At 37.3% G+C, this 14,417-nt stretch overlaps 3 protein-coding genes across 3 annotated transcripts in view; 1 reads left to right on the plus strand and 2 right to left on the minus strand.

The window, feature by feature from the left end:
* hsh2d (hematopoietic SH2 domain containing) overlaps window positions 1-14,417 on the minus strand; it is a 148,704-nt gene that overhangs the window by 89,590 nt on the left and 44,697 nt on the right. The gene's annotated exons all lie outside the window — the stretch shown is intronic.
* ccl25b (chemokine (C-C motif) ligand 25b) lies at window positions 1,501-3,601 on the plus strand. Its single transcript, XM_061033491.1, has 4 exons — window positions 1,501-1,658; window positions 2,641-2,758; window positions 2,930-3,050; window positions 3,192-3,601. The coding sequence occupies exons 1-3, from the start codon at window positions 1,595-1,597 to the stop codon at window positions 3,048-3,050; spliced, it is 303 nt and encodes a 100-aa protein (XP_060889474.1). The 5' UTR covers window positions 1,501-1,594; the 3' UTR covers window positions 3,192-3,601.
* Window positions 8,713-14,119, minus strand: LOC132972113 (serine/threonine-protein kinase NIM1). The gene is made up of 4 exons (XM_061035000.1): window positions 14,056-14,119; window positions 11,892-12,194; window positions 10,981-11,249; window positions 8,713-10,097 (listed from the first exon to the last, which is right to left on the minus strand). Exons 1-4 carry the CDS (start codon window positions 14,075-14,077, stop codon window positions 9,345-9,347), a joined length of 1,347 nt encoding a protein of 448 aa, XP_060890983.1. The 5' UTR covers window positions 14,078-14,119; the 3' UTR covers window positions 8,713-9,344.

Genomic DNA, 14,417 nt, shown 5'->3' on the forward strand with positions numbered 1-14,417 from the left:
AAATATGGTCTCAAGGGGTTCTTTCACAATGTCCCTGGCTTTTGTTCTTGTAGCTGGTTTTAAGTGTCTGTTGAATGAATTCCAATGCTGGGATTGAAGTTGTTTAAGGTCATAGAGCCCAGACAACATAATTTTTCCTTTCTGCTGACAGCTCAACCATTATAAAACAAACAAACGTGCATGTTTGAACACAAAAAGCTTCAACTTATAGTCATTAATCATTTCACTGAAAAAGTATGTGGGCCTGCTTGTACCCCTCTATACCTTTGGTTTACATCAGTATCTTATCTTGTCTCATCCAGAATGTGTAAGATTCAGGTAGTTACTTCATTTCACAGGACCCGAGTAATCAGATATGAAGCTTTAATGTTACAATTGTGCAGGAAAAAGATAGACCTAGAACTTCCCCACAAACACAGATTTTATATGAAAATCACTGCAGAGGGACAAAATGGACCATGACCTTCTTATCATGGTATCGATTCAGCATGCAGCTTTCTTTCAAAAATTGAAGGCAGATTTTTATAACCATAGTGCACATGATTCCGTTCATTAGATGTAATAACACTTAACAGACACACAAGAAACCTACTTTGGAAGGTTGTCACACAGCTGGACAGATTTAATGCCGTCAGATGAAGAAAAGACTTTGTGTTAGAAATGAAGAAATGTGATAGAATTCTGAGTAACTTTGAACTGTATGAAATAAAGTAACTCACTCACCAGTTGTGAGAATAAAAGATTGAGACACAACTGATTGCATTTCTTTTCAGCTGCTCAGTAACTATAAACAGGTTTTCTCTAATTGATTTCTGTCCGTATTTCAGACATGTTTATATTAGGTTATAGATCACCAAGAGATACATTTTATCTTACACAGCCTTAGAGTTGCAGAGTACCTTATTTCCCCCCATGTTGCAGTTATATCACAGGTACTTGGGTGGTATTGACACATGTGTTTGTGGAGGGAGGGTGGGGAGTATTTAGGTGATCAAATTGCACTACTGAGAAGTTGAAAATCTCTGAGTGTTGGCAGACTAAGGAGGTGTGGTAAAGGGTTGAGTCTGTGTGGAGGGAGGGCAGATTTCACACATAAGAGCACACAGTTACCCTGAGCTGCAGTGGACAGAAGCTTTTCCTCCCCAACATCTTGTGAAATCTTGAATGAGAGCAGGTACGTTTCTCTGCATGCTTGGGAATCAATCTCTTCATCTGATTCTTTCTGCTTTTGTTACGCTGATTTTGCAAACATTTATTATGCAACATTTGAGTAATAGTGACAGACAATACATGGATGGAGTCCAGCAACCATGTAACACAAACACACTTGGTTTCTGTAAAACAATATTTGTTGTTTTAGATAAAACAGCTGCCCACAGCTGGAAACAGGACACAAGTTCAGACATTTTAATCAGGGGTCTTCTTGCATAATAGTGCACATGGGGGAGTTTGTGATGGAAAACATTACTTCAACCGCCAAATATTTAAAAGGCAAAGGGGGATGAGAGCCTGCTTCCAATTTTTCACTTTTGCTCCACTCTGTGATTGAATCTGTTTGTTTCTGTGCAGCACCGCAACACGAACAGCAGCAGCCATGAAGTTCCAAGCTCTTTTCTTTCTCCTGTTCCTCACCTGCATGTACATGAGTCTGGCACAAGGTAAGTGAAACACAACAGTTTATATTCTGGATTATGTCTTTTAGGATGTACATTTTTTTTGAAGATTTAACTTTTTTTCAGAGTTGCTTAATATTCAATGGGAGACTATTTCAGCTTTCTAACCTCAAACCTGAAGAGGAGGACATTGTTTTAATTGGAGTACTTTTGTAAAGGATTGTGGAGAATATGAGTCTAACTTTGACCAATTTTAGTAAAGCAGTGACTGCATCTGCATTTCACAATCCACATTCCTTTAGTATTGTTGCTTAATCTTCTGTTTTAATAAGGTGAACCATTCTGGTCAAAACCATCTAGCAGAACTCTTCATGCCAAGGTGTAATCTGTCTAAGAATGTTATTATAGACCATTTAGATTTGTGACAGTATGACAGCTTTAATGAATTAGATGTTAATGCGGATTGAAGTTATAAACACATAACCAGTTAATCATGCGCATGTTTTGGAATGAGGATTTTGATATCCTTTTAATCCCTGAGGGAAATTCGGGTTTAGGATGCTGGAGTGTATTGAAAGTGTCATAATGTATGGATCAATATTCTGTGATACTTTTATTTAATATGTGAAAGAAGAAGCTGTTGTTTACACAATGTTTCAAAAGGGCAATCACTGTATTTTTAGAGATCACTATGTTGACAGTTCTATAGTTACAATGACCACAATCTTTTTAAATCCTAGATATTTTCTTTGTGCTCTGTTGTATTTGATACCAAAGTTATAATTAAGGACATGAGAGGAATCTTTTGAACCATGGTTATATTTGTTGATTTTTGCATTTTTTATTCACAAGCTGCCAATCAACACATTCACCTTCAAAAACAGGAAAATTGTCAGGCATTCCCAATTATTAAATGTGGTTTTATTTTATTTTTTAATTCCAACTTAAATGTGAGTTATCACTTTGAGGTGAGGTTATTTATCTCTCCTTTACATGCTGTAACTCTTTATATTTTCTCTCTCTCTAGGGTCATACGGCAACTGCTGCCTTGGCTATGTCAGTACTTTGAGGAATAGAGCAAAAAGGAACATTGAAAGTTACAGGATGCAGGAAACAGACGGGGACTGCAACCTCAGAGCTGTTGTGTGAGTAAAACAAAATCTCATATGCGTCACTTTTGGCCCTCAGCGACCTTTATTGTTTTCTTTCATTGTTGAAATGTTTTTATTGGGATCAAAAAATTGGCTAACTTAAAGGAAAAGAACAAAAACCCCTCACATTAAGAAAGTAGTTGCTCAAAGCCTCTTGATGTGCAGGTTTCTCTTGAAGAAGAGGGCCACACAGGCCAAACCGTCGACTGTTTGTGCCAATCCAAACAAAGAATGGGTCCAGGAGCTGATGAAGACTGTGGAGAACAGAATGCGAGCAAAGAATTAAGTAGGTTTAAGAACTAAAAGTAACGAAAAGTTACACTTCTGCTCTCACACTAAGACATACTTGAATACATTACCATACTTTAATAACTTTAATAGAAAGACTTGGATTAATTCTTCCTTATTCCCCCTTTATATTTTTCAGACCACTAAAAGAAGAGAACACAAGAAAAGTGTGAGAGAGATCAACTTTCACCGGATGGATTATGTTTCAGCACATCTGCTCTTTCCTGAAGCTGACGGAGAATGTGAATGTACACGACTCACTGTTGGACAAACATAGTATATACACACAATGTTATAGCCAGTATAGTACATGTTTCACTTATATGAGCCATAACTATTTTACTGTTCACTGCTCATGGATGTTTTTTCAGTAGAGCCTGCTAGGATTGAGCCACTGCTTGGCAGCTCTGTTTTGTATTTTCACTCTGTGTGTTTGTGTTTTAGTATAAGATGAGAATCTTTTTTATACTACAGATTTCCATATTTTTATATCAGCATTTTAACTGTTCTTTGTCTCTTTCTGTTTCAAATAAAGAAGAAAAACCAATCGTACTGCTTTAAGTGTGAATAATTTTTGACAAACAGTATATCTGATATTTTAAATCTTTCTGATTTTTGGAGACGACACAACCCACCCTGCTGACATACTCACTGGATATCCATGAAACAGAACATGCTTTAGTTTTATCATTTCTCACTAAATCTGAATTTGGCATCTTTCAGAGCAATTAGACCACAGTGTTAGTTTTAACAGCGTGATGATCGTTGATGTGATGTGACCTCATGAGGGTTGCAACTTTTCAAGTCTGTCCTATCAGTCACCTGCCAGGCGTCCATATGTAGCCTACAGTAAAACAGCTTTTGCTTTCTGTATCATTCCTGCTGTTCACGCAGGCATTACATTGAGCCCTTCATAATGTGGCTCTAATGTAAATGTTATGGTTGAGTTTAAAACGTTCTTCAGGAATTTTTATGAGGTCTCAGAAGTGTGTGATGTTACAAAAAAAACCCATATTGTTCAAGTTGTTTCTTCAGTACAAACTTGCTCTGTTGTGTTCCATCAGTGTTCCCTTGATGAGCTGCAGTGAAAGGTTAGTGACCATAAAACTACATTTTGTACGAATAGGAATGTGACCCAGGAACATATCAACTCGATATGATGAAATCAGAACGCTAAAGCCACAAATGAACTTCAGGTCGAGTTTATTTTTGAACAGGATGAGGACTGTGGATTTTAACCCTCATAACTCTGAGGAATCTTCTCAGGGAGTATTTGTTTCAACTAAAAAAGAAGAAGACATTAAATCAAAACAATATTGTTCTAAATCAGTCACCAAAACTATGAACTTATCATTCAACCTCTATGGGTGAAATAAAATGCTGAACCTCTGTGACCTCTGTGTTCATTTCAAAAACAGACAGAACTCAGATTTCACCAGAAACCCTTAGGTAGTCCTTTCCAAAGTGGGAAAAACACCAAGTTATTTATATGTTGGCTGTTACTTAATGAAACAGCTTCTTTTTTAGTAAATCAACCATGAGACCACAATATAAACTGACAAAAGGTGTTACAACAGTGTTTGCACCAAGAGCTCCCTGAAAAGCCAGACCACAAGAGAATGTAAAAATGAAGGACCCATGGTTATTATTTAAGAACAACTGTAAACCGGTGAGGCTTTTAGCGTCCAAGTTACCTTTTTTTCTCCAGCTGGTAATCCAGTAAACTGAAAAATGAGTGGAAACTGAGATGTGGGTAAGACTCTTTCTTCACTTATTCAAAGATGTCCCTCACCTCCTGGGACTGGATGGATCAATTGTGAAATATTTCCAGATAACATCAGTAAATTCAGCGATCATAGGGGCAAAGACGTGCAGTAATGTCTCTGGTTTGAGTCCAATCAGGATCTTTGATGCACCTTTTTCACTAATAGCTCTGTTTGAGTTTTTCTTAAGTTAAACTAATAAAAGGCAAATCGTATCATTAGAAATATATTCACAAACTGTGTAGACTGCGTCAAGAGTGGATACAAATTTTTAGCTCCATGGTATTGTGATACTGTTTTTGTATTTAGTAAATCAAACACTTCACATTTTGTGCTCACAGGAGCTAATACCTGTGCTGACACACATCTGTTTAACTTAACTGGAAGCAACTGCTCGTTTCACTTTATTACAAACAAGACAAAACACCACAAATATTTATCCAAAGATGTAAGACTTGTTATTTATTCCTGAGGTTTTGCTGGAGCTATCTGCAAGTGATTAAAATGATCTGGTGCGCTGGTTTAGCTCAGGCGCTCAGTGTTCAGAGGTTTTAGCCCTCACATACTGGTCACTGGCTCGACTCCCTGCCACGACCATTTAGTACATGTCATCTCCCACTCTGTCTCCCCACATTGTCTGTCCCTCTTTAGCTTTCACTGTCAAATAAAAGCAATAATGTTGCCGTAAGAAGACCAACTGTTTCATTAATGCATTGCATAAGTGGACAATGGTTGACATCAATGCCTCATTCAAAAGTCAAAGGTTTTAAAGTATACAAAATTAATTATTTGAATTACTTTTTCATAAGAATGAGCAGGACAGATTGACAGACTTAAAAAAGTCAGTCTGCAGTGTTTTTTTTAAACAAATACGATCTAAACCTGCAGTCAGAACTAGTTCAGTTTCATTTTATACACATTTTCTCTCATAACAAAACAAAATGTTTCCAGATTGCTGTTGTACCAATCGGTTCATTCAGAAACTAAAACACATCTGATGTGCCATAATTTGTTGGGTTGGATCATACTGATAAGATGTGACTACATCACTTCCAACATTCAATATTTAACACACACTTCACCCGTTGTGATTGTTAACATTGGTGCTGGTAATTCAGAAGTTGTTTTGTTTAGCAGGCAGCTACTTTCCTCAGATGAAATTAGTTCTTATCCAGTTACATTCTTCAGTGTTAGAGTAATCCCTGTCTACAATGGGGAAAGTGAAACATAGCAAAGAACAAGAAAGCAGACCATTATGGAAAACAGTGCAGGAACAGCAGAGTTACAGTTGACCTTTTTTTCCAAACACCATGAACGTTAACAAAGAACTCATCAGACAAAAGTGAGGCGTAGACTTCCCTGTTATAGGCTTAATTCATTAGTGTGAATATAATGATTCATTAATGGGGAAAACATGATCAACTAGCACTGACCAAAGGCCTGAATGTGTTTCTCTGTCTGATCTCTGGCTCACTTCGTGAGGTTTATATAACTCTTCTGAAAAAAAAAAAAAAAAAACACTAACTGCAGTTTTTGAGTGACAGTTAATCATACAGACTTGTTCTGTCTCGCTTCAGTTGTGCTCCATTTGAAAACATTTATGCCTGGTTTCCCACCTGACTCTGCAGCATTATATTTTACACATCAGCAGTGATTGATTGAAAAATATGCAGAATAAAGCAACCAGTCATGCAGTCATAACTGTAATAAAGGATCAAACAAGCAGTTTTAAAAACCAGTTCCTCTTCCCATCTCATTAGTTTTAGGAAAATTCTTTGCTTTTTTTCCTGGTTGTTAAAAAGGTTTACATTTGAGCAAAACGTCCCCATAGGTGATTTGAATTTAATATTTTGTGTTTGAAATGAACAGATATCACAACCCTAAAGTGTATTTCATCCCCTGTGTATCTGTCGTGATTGGCAATTCAAGAGTAACATATCCAAAAATGTATAAAGCTGTCAAGATCATTGTAAAAATATTTATTTAACTAATTCAATAATTGCTTTACTTTGTTCCAACTTCTTTCCTGAATCAAGCCCTCTGTGGGAATAATGATAATCCTGATTTAGTTTTGGCTCAAACTAATCCCAATAATTTACTTCATTATCAAATTAATAACAATAACAACACAAACTGGAAGTTTTATCTGGTTAAAAAACAAAATTGGATTCACTTTTTCTTTAACAATTTCATTTTTTAACCACACGATTTTCAGATTTGATTCAATCCAGTCTGATCTTCAATCATTCCAGATTCCTTGAACAGCTGGACCTATAGATGTTCAGATTCAAGCAACGTTAATCAAATGATTTACATGAACTATAATAATTATGCTTTCTATCTATGCAGTTTTCTTCAGCCTTGTGCTCCCTGTGCGCTCTTCTTCCCTTGAAAAAGGAAATTGTCCATAAAAGGCCAAGTTCAGTCTTTCACAACCATCTGCCTTGTTTTTATGAACGGAATGGATTTTTCATGCAGGGCTCAGGGCTGCTCTTTCACTGCCAAATATAATTACAAACAAATGCTGACTTTCATTTTGGGGCTGACATCTTGGCTCCTGGCGATAATCTCGGAGGTTGAGGACGGGTGAAGATAAAGAGAGATCATGGTTTATATAAACATGAAAGCAAAGCAGAAAGAGAAAGTGTTTGTTTGGGGCAGAAACTCGATTTGACTGTTGAGTTTTTAATTAGAATCTTGTAGAGATTAGAGACAGTATGAGGACATGAGACTGATGTGAATATCTTGTGTGGCATTTGCGAGTTGCTCTTATTTATCAGATTCAAACTTAATCCTGTCAAATGAAAAAGGACTTAAAATCTGTTCTATTGTGATCTGATAGGATTGAAGCGTTTTAAAATTTGTTTGGTTCTGGTTCCTGGTTAACTGTGCCTAAAGACCCGATTGACCGATCATGGTCATCCACATTTAATCAACTCTCAGTAAATATATACCCTTGATACAATTTACATTTCCAGAAAACACCTGTTCACCTTCAAAATCACTCACCTTGCATGAATGACTGTTGTTGGTTTATTCTGCCACGCATTGCAACTCAATGCATCCTTTGTCACTTTAAAGGATGATCCCACAGTCAAAATACTCACGTGGAACTAATAACAGGCATTTTTCACATTGAGATATTGTGCAAGAACAGGATTCTTATATAAACAACAAGTCAAGACTGCTCCTTGGCACTTGTAGGGACCTTGATAATCTCAGTGTGCCGGCTCCTGCCCACACACTGGATACATGTTCCTGTGAGAACTAGCTAAGGATGGGGGTTTAACATTTGTTTATGGAATGAAACATTAAGCCAATCACTGATCAGAAACACAGTCGATGTGTGCAGACACTTGCAGAATGGACCTTAAATTGCAAGTTGAGGGTAACAGGCAGAGAGTGAAGCATGATACATGGAGATTGCTCGTCCTTCAGGGGAATTCAAAAGTGAGAGGTGAAATTTCACCGTAAGCCTGTTAAAGTGTAAAAGATGCAATGTTATTAAAGTTTGACTTAAAAGATTAGGGAAATTACAGTGTCACAACCTCAAAGGAACTTAATATTGCATAATCTGTAGAGTTCACACATGCAAATGTATCATGTTTCATCATTAGCTCTTTTACTGAAAGTGCTCAGATGGCGCCAAAATCAATTCCTGTAAGTGAAATGGCTCGAGTCAACTTTTTTTTCAACATCCAATCTTGCAAGGAGGCAAGAAATGATCCAACATCCCACTGCAATTGTCTGTGTAAACAGATCACGGCCAGGGTTTTTCATAATCAGAAAAAGACAGTTAACACCTTGTTGTGAGACAGCATGAGACAAAATTTGTTTGAAAAAGTTTTTATTCTTTTTGTTTTGATGATTATGATTGTTAGCATGGAGTGGAACTATCTGTGAGCCAAAAAAACTTCAATCATTAAATCATAAAACCTGCGTACAATTTAAAAAAAAAGAAAATCAATTAATTTCTATTTTAAATTAAGGCATTGAAGAAATCAGTTTTATAAGACAGTTGACAGTCATGAGGCTGTATTTTGTTGTGTCTGAATTCCCTTTGCTTGCAGGACATCTTTTCTTCTTCATAGTCTCTGGTTTCATTTCTGTTGGACCAAGCATGTTCTTAGTGTGACCGGGATTACCCGAGACCCTGGATTAGTTCAGCAGATATATGAAGTGACTAAATGGGATTGGAGGATGCTGATAGGCATACAGTGGTTGATAAATGTCACGCATCATTAAGGTAATCAGAACACAGTTCACAGGGTGCAGCCCTGGTCCTTAAGCTCTCACTGACTTAAAATGTGGGACAGGAGCTCCAACCCAATCCTCAACCTACATGTCTCAGACATTACAGTCCAGTATTGCACAACACAGCTTGAATGCTTTTCAACATGCAATCTAACACCTCGTAGACTTAAGCTTCAAGTGATTGAGGGGGTGTTAAGGATAAAACGTTCACATGTGTGTTTGATTTAGAGCTGGAGAAGTCACAATCAGAGCTAGTCCAGTCCGGTTATTTCCCATTAGAGTATCGTACACACAGCAGTGGGAGTGTGTTTGTCCATAGATGCTACAGACCACCTCCCTGGACCCTCATAGTTATCAGGGTGAAGTGATGAATAACCTACAGCCTCCACCGTCCTCTTCTTCTGGACTCGATGGAGAAGGATCCGGTAGGTTCCGGTCAGTGGGCTCTTACAGTCCTTGCAGTGATTGTTTTGGAAATGAACAGTCATTATACCCAGCTCTGAGAGCAAAGATTTCACCTCCTGCTCTTCCACACTCAGAGTGTGGTTGTCCAAAGCAAAGTGGGAAGGGGAGAGGGGCAGAGAGACGTACGGGAGAGGGTACTCGAGCCCTTGCAACCAAGCGCTGTTTTGGATCTGTGTGAGAGAGGAACGATCAGAGGGCACAGGCCGCAGCATTCCCTTAATGACCAGCTGGCAGAAGTCAGGCACATAAGTAGGGATACTGTAGGACCCCTGAAGGATGCACCGCTTCAGCCTGCTCATGTTGTCCCCAAAAAAGGGCATAGTGGCCGTCGCCATGAAATATAAGAGAATACCTAAAGCCCAGGTGTCTGAATGGTATCCAACAAAACCTTTATCTTTAAACAGTTCAGGAGCAGCGTACGGCGGAGAGCCACAGAAGCTGGTGAGGAGCTCATTCGAGCTGCACTCTGTGCTGAAGCCAAAGTCTCCAACCTTGATACAGTAGCTGGTGGTGTAGAAGATGTTCTCTGCCTTGAGGTCTCTGTGGACGATTTTGTTGTCATGCTGAAAGAGAAAAAATAGAGAAATCGAATTACAGAGAGTTCTGTTTTTAAAATTAAAAAAGCACTATTAAAAATAATATTCTATAGATTACTTTTATGATGATTATTATCAATGGGATAAAGTATGTATATGTAGGTCAGACATACTTATATTGCATAGTTCTTAAACATTATATTTCAACGTCACACTATTTCTGAGTTAGTTGTTGTTTTTTAACTTTAAAGTTTTTTTACTATATTGGTCAGTTATAGATGATATTTTTCTGATTTGGGTTGTAAATACATATAGACGTATAATCACCTAATAAAATGCTGTGTTATTTTAATAAGTAACCAATGGGTACCACCCATTTTGTGAGTGATGCCATAACCAAAAAAAAAAAGGGTCTACTTAGGCCCCTATGTTTCCAATTGTGCAATTCAACTTAAGATAAATTTCCCCTCTAAACTTCAAAATGTCTTTAGTTTGATAATTGTTCCAGGCCCAAAGAGAAATAAATGACCGTATATTAGCAATAAAACACTTGAGGAGAGCCAAAAAATTATCTTGTGACTCTTGAAGTGTTCTGTCCACTTGGCTGTAAACTACTGGTCTACTAACTCTTACACCCAATACATCCCAATAATGTCATATATCACCTTAACAAAGCAGACAAGGGCAATTTCTATAGAGTATGAGTACATTTACTTTTGTAATAAATTTGTAAATTTGATTTAAAAAAAAGTAAAATGCTCAAAAACACCTCAAATGTATGCATGTAAATACACTATAAATTAAATAACATTTCTAATTGAGCCTTCTAAACATGTACGCTCATATCTCCATGGTTGGAGAGCAGACTGATCGGCTGTATAATATAACTGAGACTGACACTGAAGCTCACCATGTGTTTAACAGCAGCAATAACTTGTGCAAAGACCAGCTTAGTTTCCAGCTCGTTGAGTCTCCCCCTGGTGGAGATTCGAGAGAACAGGTCTCCACCGCTGCCATACTCCATCACCAGATATAGCTTCCTGCTGGTCTCAAACACCTCGTACAGTCGCACTATGTTGGGGTGACACAGCTTCTCCATGCAGCTGATCTCCAAGGATGTCATCGGCTGGCGCTTATTGTCCAGGCGCAGTTTTTCTACCACTTTGACAGCTACTCTCTCTATGACAGAAGAGGGCAGGGGGTTTAAATGTCAGTGATGAATTTAGTGATGAAACAGAAGAAAAAAAAAGTCAGAAGAAAAACAGAGACAAACTCAGCAGGTTTGCACACATGAGAAAATTGTGAGATTGATCTGCTACATATGGAGAAAGCAGAAGGAATGCAGTTCTGGCATGTACTTTAATTGGAATATTGTTGCAGCACTGAAATACTTTACTTTTTTAAAAAGTTGGCAAAAAAGCAAGGACTCCCCATAGTCCAATCTGCACGTACTTACACAAGTATATAATTCAACTGCAAATAAATGCTTTGCAGGGGTCAAGTTGGGATCTGGAGTTATCAGAACAGCTTATTCAGGGGATCAGTTTACTGACATGAACAATATTCCGAAACTGTATCATTAGTTTAATCCTGACTATGTACATAACAAAAATATTTGGAGCCCAGATTGTACTGGTGGCATTGTGCATTTCTGTAACAGAATAGTCCATGTTAGGAGACTTAAGGGGCTTAAAATGGTAAGATGGAGCTTTGTGCTTCCAATCATTGTATCAATGCTGGGTCTGGATTTGACAGGAAAAATGTGAAGGAAAATATATGAAATTAATGAAAGAATGGATTGAAACACATACGGTTTCTTACCTTTCGTTAAGTCATGGATGCCTAGCCTCACTGTAGAGAAATTTCCCTGTCCGATCTCTCCACGCAGCTCGTAGAAGCCTACTCGTCGACCAAGCATCAGGTCGTTGACGGTCTTCTCGTTGTGAGCCATGTCGTAGACGACCCTCTCAAATGCTGACAGCTTCCTCTTCTCTGCTTCAGTCAGCTGTGGGACGGTACGTATGGGTGTAGAGACCTGAGGCCTGTCTGTCTTTTCTACCTTTGGAGCGTCTTCTTTGGACTTTTTGCTCGCTTTCTGTTTGGGCCATAGCCGCGTTTTGAGACCTGAAAAGAAAATGGGATGGGAAGTTTGGTGTCTTTGCAGAGGTCTCTAAAAATAAGCCATAGCCATAATATCATTATAAAAGATAATCTAGTTTCTAATACCCATCACAAAATAAAAGACCTTCAATATGAGGTAACCGTAGTTTGAATTGAGCTATAAATGAAAGTCTTACATGACTTCAAGGAAATGTTGAAGATCTTAAGTTAGTTTGGTATAAGGCCACCAAAGCCTTGAAGAGGTCAATGTCTAAAAGAAGTGTATAAGACTATGTTAAGACACTGATAATGAGATTAACCTCCTTTTGAACTTACTTTGTTGTAGTTGTGGGAAATTGTCTGGCTTCTTTAACAACAACAACTTTATTTGTGTCTATGTAGAAGTAGTTGATGTAACAATGATTATGTAGGATTCAAGTCAATTTACAAATATTAAATGATGTGCTTTTCATTTGTTTCAGACACACATTGTAAAATGAACTGACATTAAATCTATTCTAAGGATTCAAAGGGACCTCTCCTATGTAGCCTACTATTGATTTGACAAAGAGCATCAACTCCCACACCTTTGTATTGTTGTAGTCAGCTTTATAGAGCCAATGCTGGACATGGCCAAATAAATTAAAACATGTATGTTTTCATTTAATAATGTTGGACAAAAGCAGGATGTGCAAACTGTTTTCCTGTTTTCCTCTGTTCTGGGAACACAGGTCTGGTTCTTTGGGCACTGTTCTCTGTCCTCAGCACATTTCTTTCTAAATTTGCCAATTATTATTTTTTTTCCAAACAGGAAAGTATTTTGACTTTCTGTCTTTGTAAAGCGTATACTGTGTTTTTTTTGTTTTCACAGGAAGCTTTTAAATAAGAATGCAGCATAAAAACAAAAAATAACAGAGAATAAGGGTCAGCGGTCAGATGGTTCATCCGTTTGGGCTTAAGCTCTGTATGAATGTCTTATTTAGCACATATCGCAAATGACAACAAATAATAAGAGCTTATGAATGTGTCAAATACAGCAGCTAATAGTTGCTTACAATGATAACTGGTGATACTTTGGGTTAATCAACAGTGAATTAATGTGATAGTGTGCCTCGTCCTGGTCACTGAGGGCTAAATTTATCCTTAGCCTTAATTTATTTAAGGTACAGCAGGCTCGGCTTTTAAAGATGCCAGGATTACTTGCTTCTTTTAGAAACTGCAGGTCTAGCCAATTTGAAATGGTTAAATTTAGATGGTTAATTTAATCATGAACTTGTGTATTGTATTTTTGAGACGTTATTCTTTCTTGCTCTGCCAACTATAAACTTGCATGTAATATAACACGCACAGTTTAATTGATCTGCTAATAAAACAAATGAAATAAGGAAATGTATCCGTTCATTTTTAAGCCATTCTAGACACTGATCAGCAGCCACACAAGCATTTTACAATTTAGTTTAAAGATATTTAGAACAATATATTTACATTTTAAATTTGGAAGCAAATGCGTAAATACAGTAAATAAATAAATTAGATTCTTATACAGGTTTTCATCCTTACTAAGTAGCCATGTCTGCATTTATACAACTGTATATTTCATAGAGTTTACTATAATACATCTAATTGATGAACTCCAAAAACAAACTACATTTCAAGACAGGGGAACAACACGATTAAAAGTTTATGATCTCTAAACTCCAGAGATTCTATATGCCAACTGATACCAGAGCTATACATCCCGTACAAAAAGGAACAGTCATATGTAAAGCATATGTATTAGCTCATAAACTCTTCTTTAACAGACTTATAAGAAATATATATTTTAAACAACGAAACACTGCTGCAAAATCTCGAGAGTAACATCAAAGAGATCAGACAAATTTACCTGTGAGTTGTGGATCCTTCATGACTGTCCCTGAGGCTGTAAAACCAGACTATGACTTAACATGTGAATGAAGCTCAGAGCACTTGTGAGAACTCATCATAATCCTATTAACCCAGTGTATTAGTGGACTGCTCATTGGGTTATGTGACACAGGTCAAAAAGGTGTAAATACAGCACAGGCTATTAGTTTTCACAGTAAATGATTGCATAAAAGGCTTTTAAATGCCCTTTTTTAGTAGAAGTAGACATTTTCGACAGTTTCCGAGCCTGTAGTTACTGATTGAAACAGTTTTTGTTAATAATTAAATTAAACAATTATCAGGCAGAAACACAGAACTTAACTCTTCATTCAATTGCACTTT

The sequence above is a fragment of the Labrus mixtus genome, chromosome 3 (assembly GCF_963584025.1).
Source record: "Labrus mixtus chromosome 3, fLabMix1.1, whole genome shotgun sequence".
NCBI classification, from domain to species: domain Eukaryota; kingdom Metazoa; phylum Chordata; class Actinopteri; order Labriformes; family Labridae; genus Labrus; species Labrus mixtus.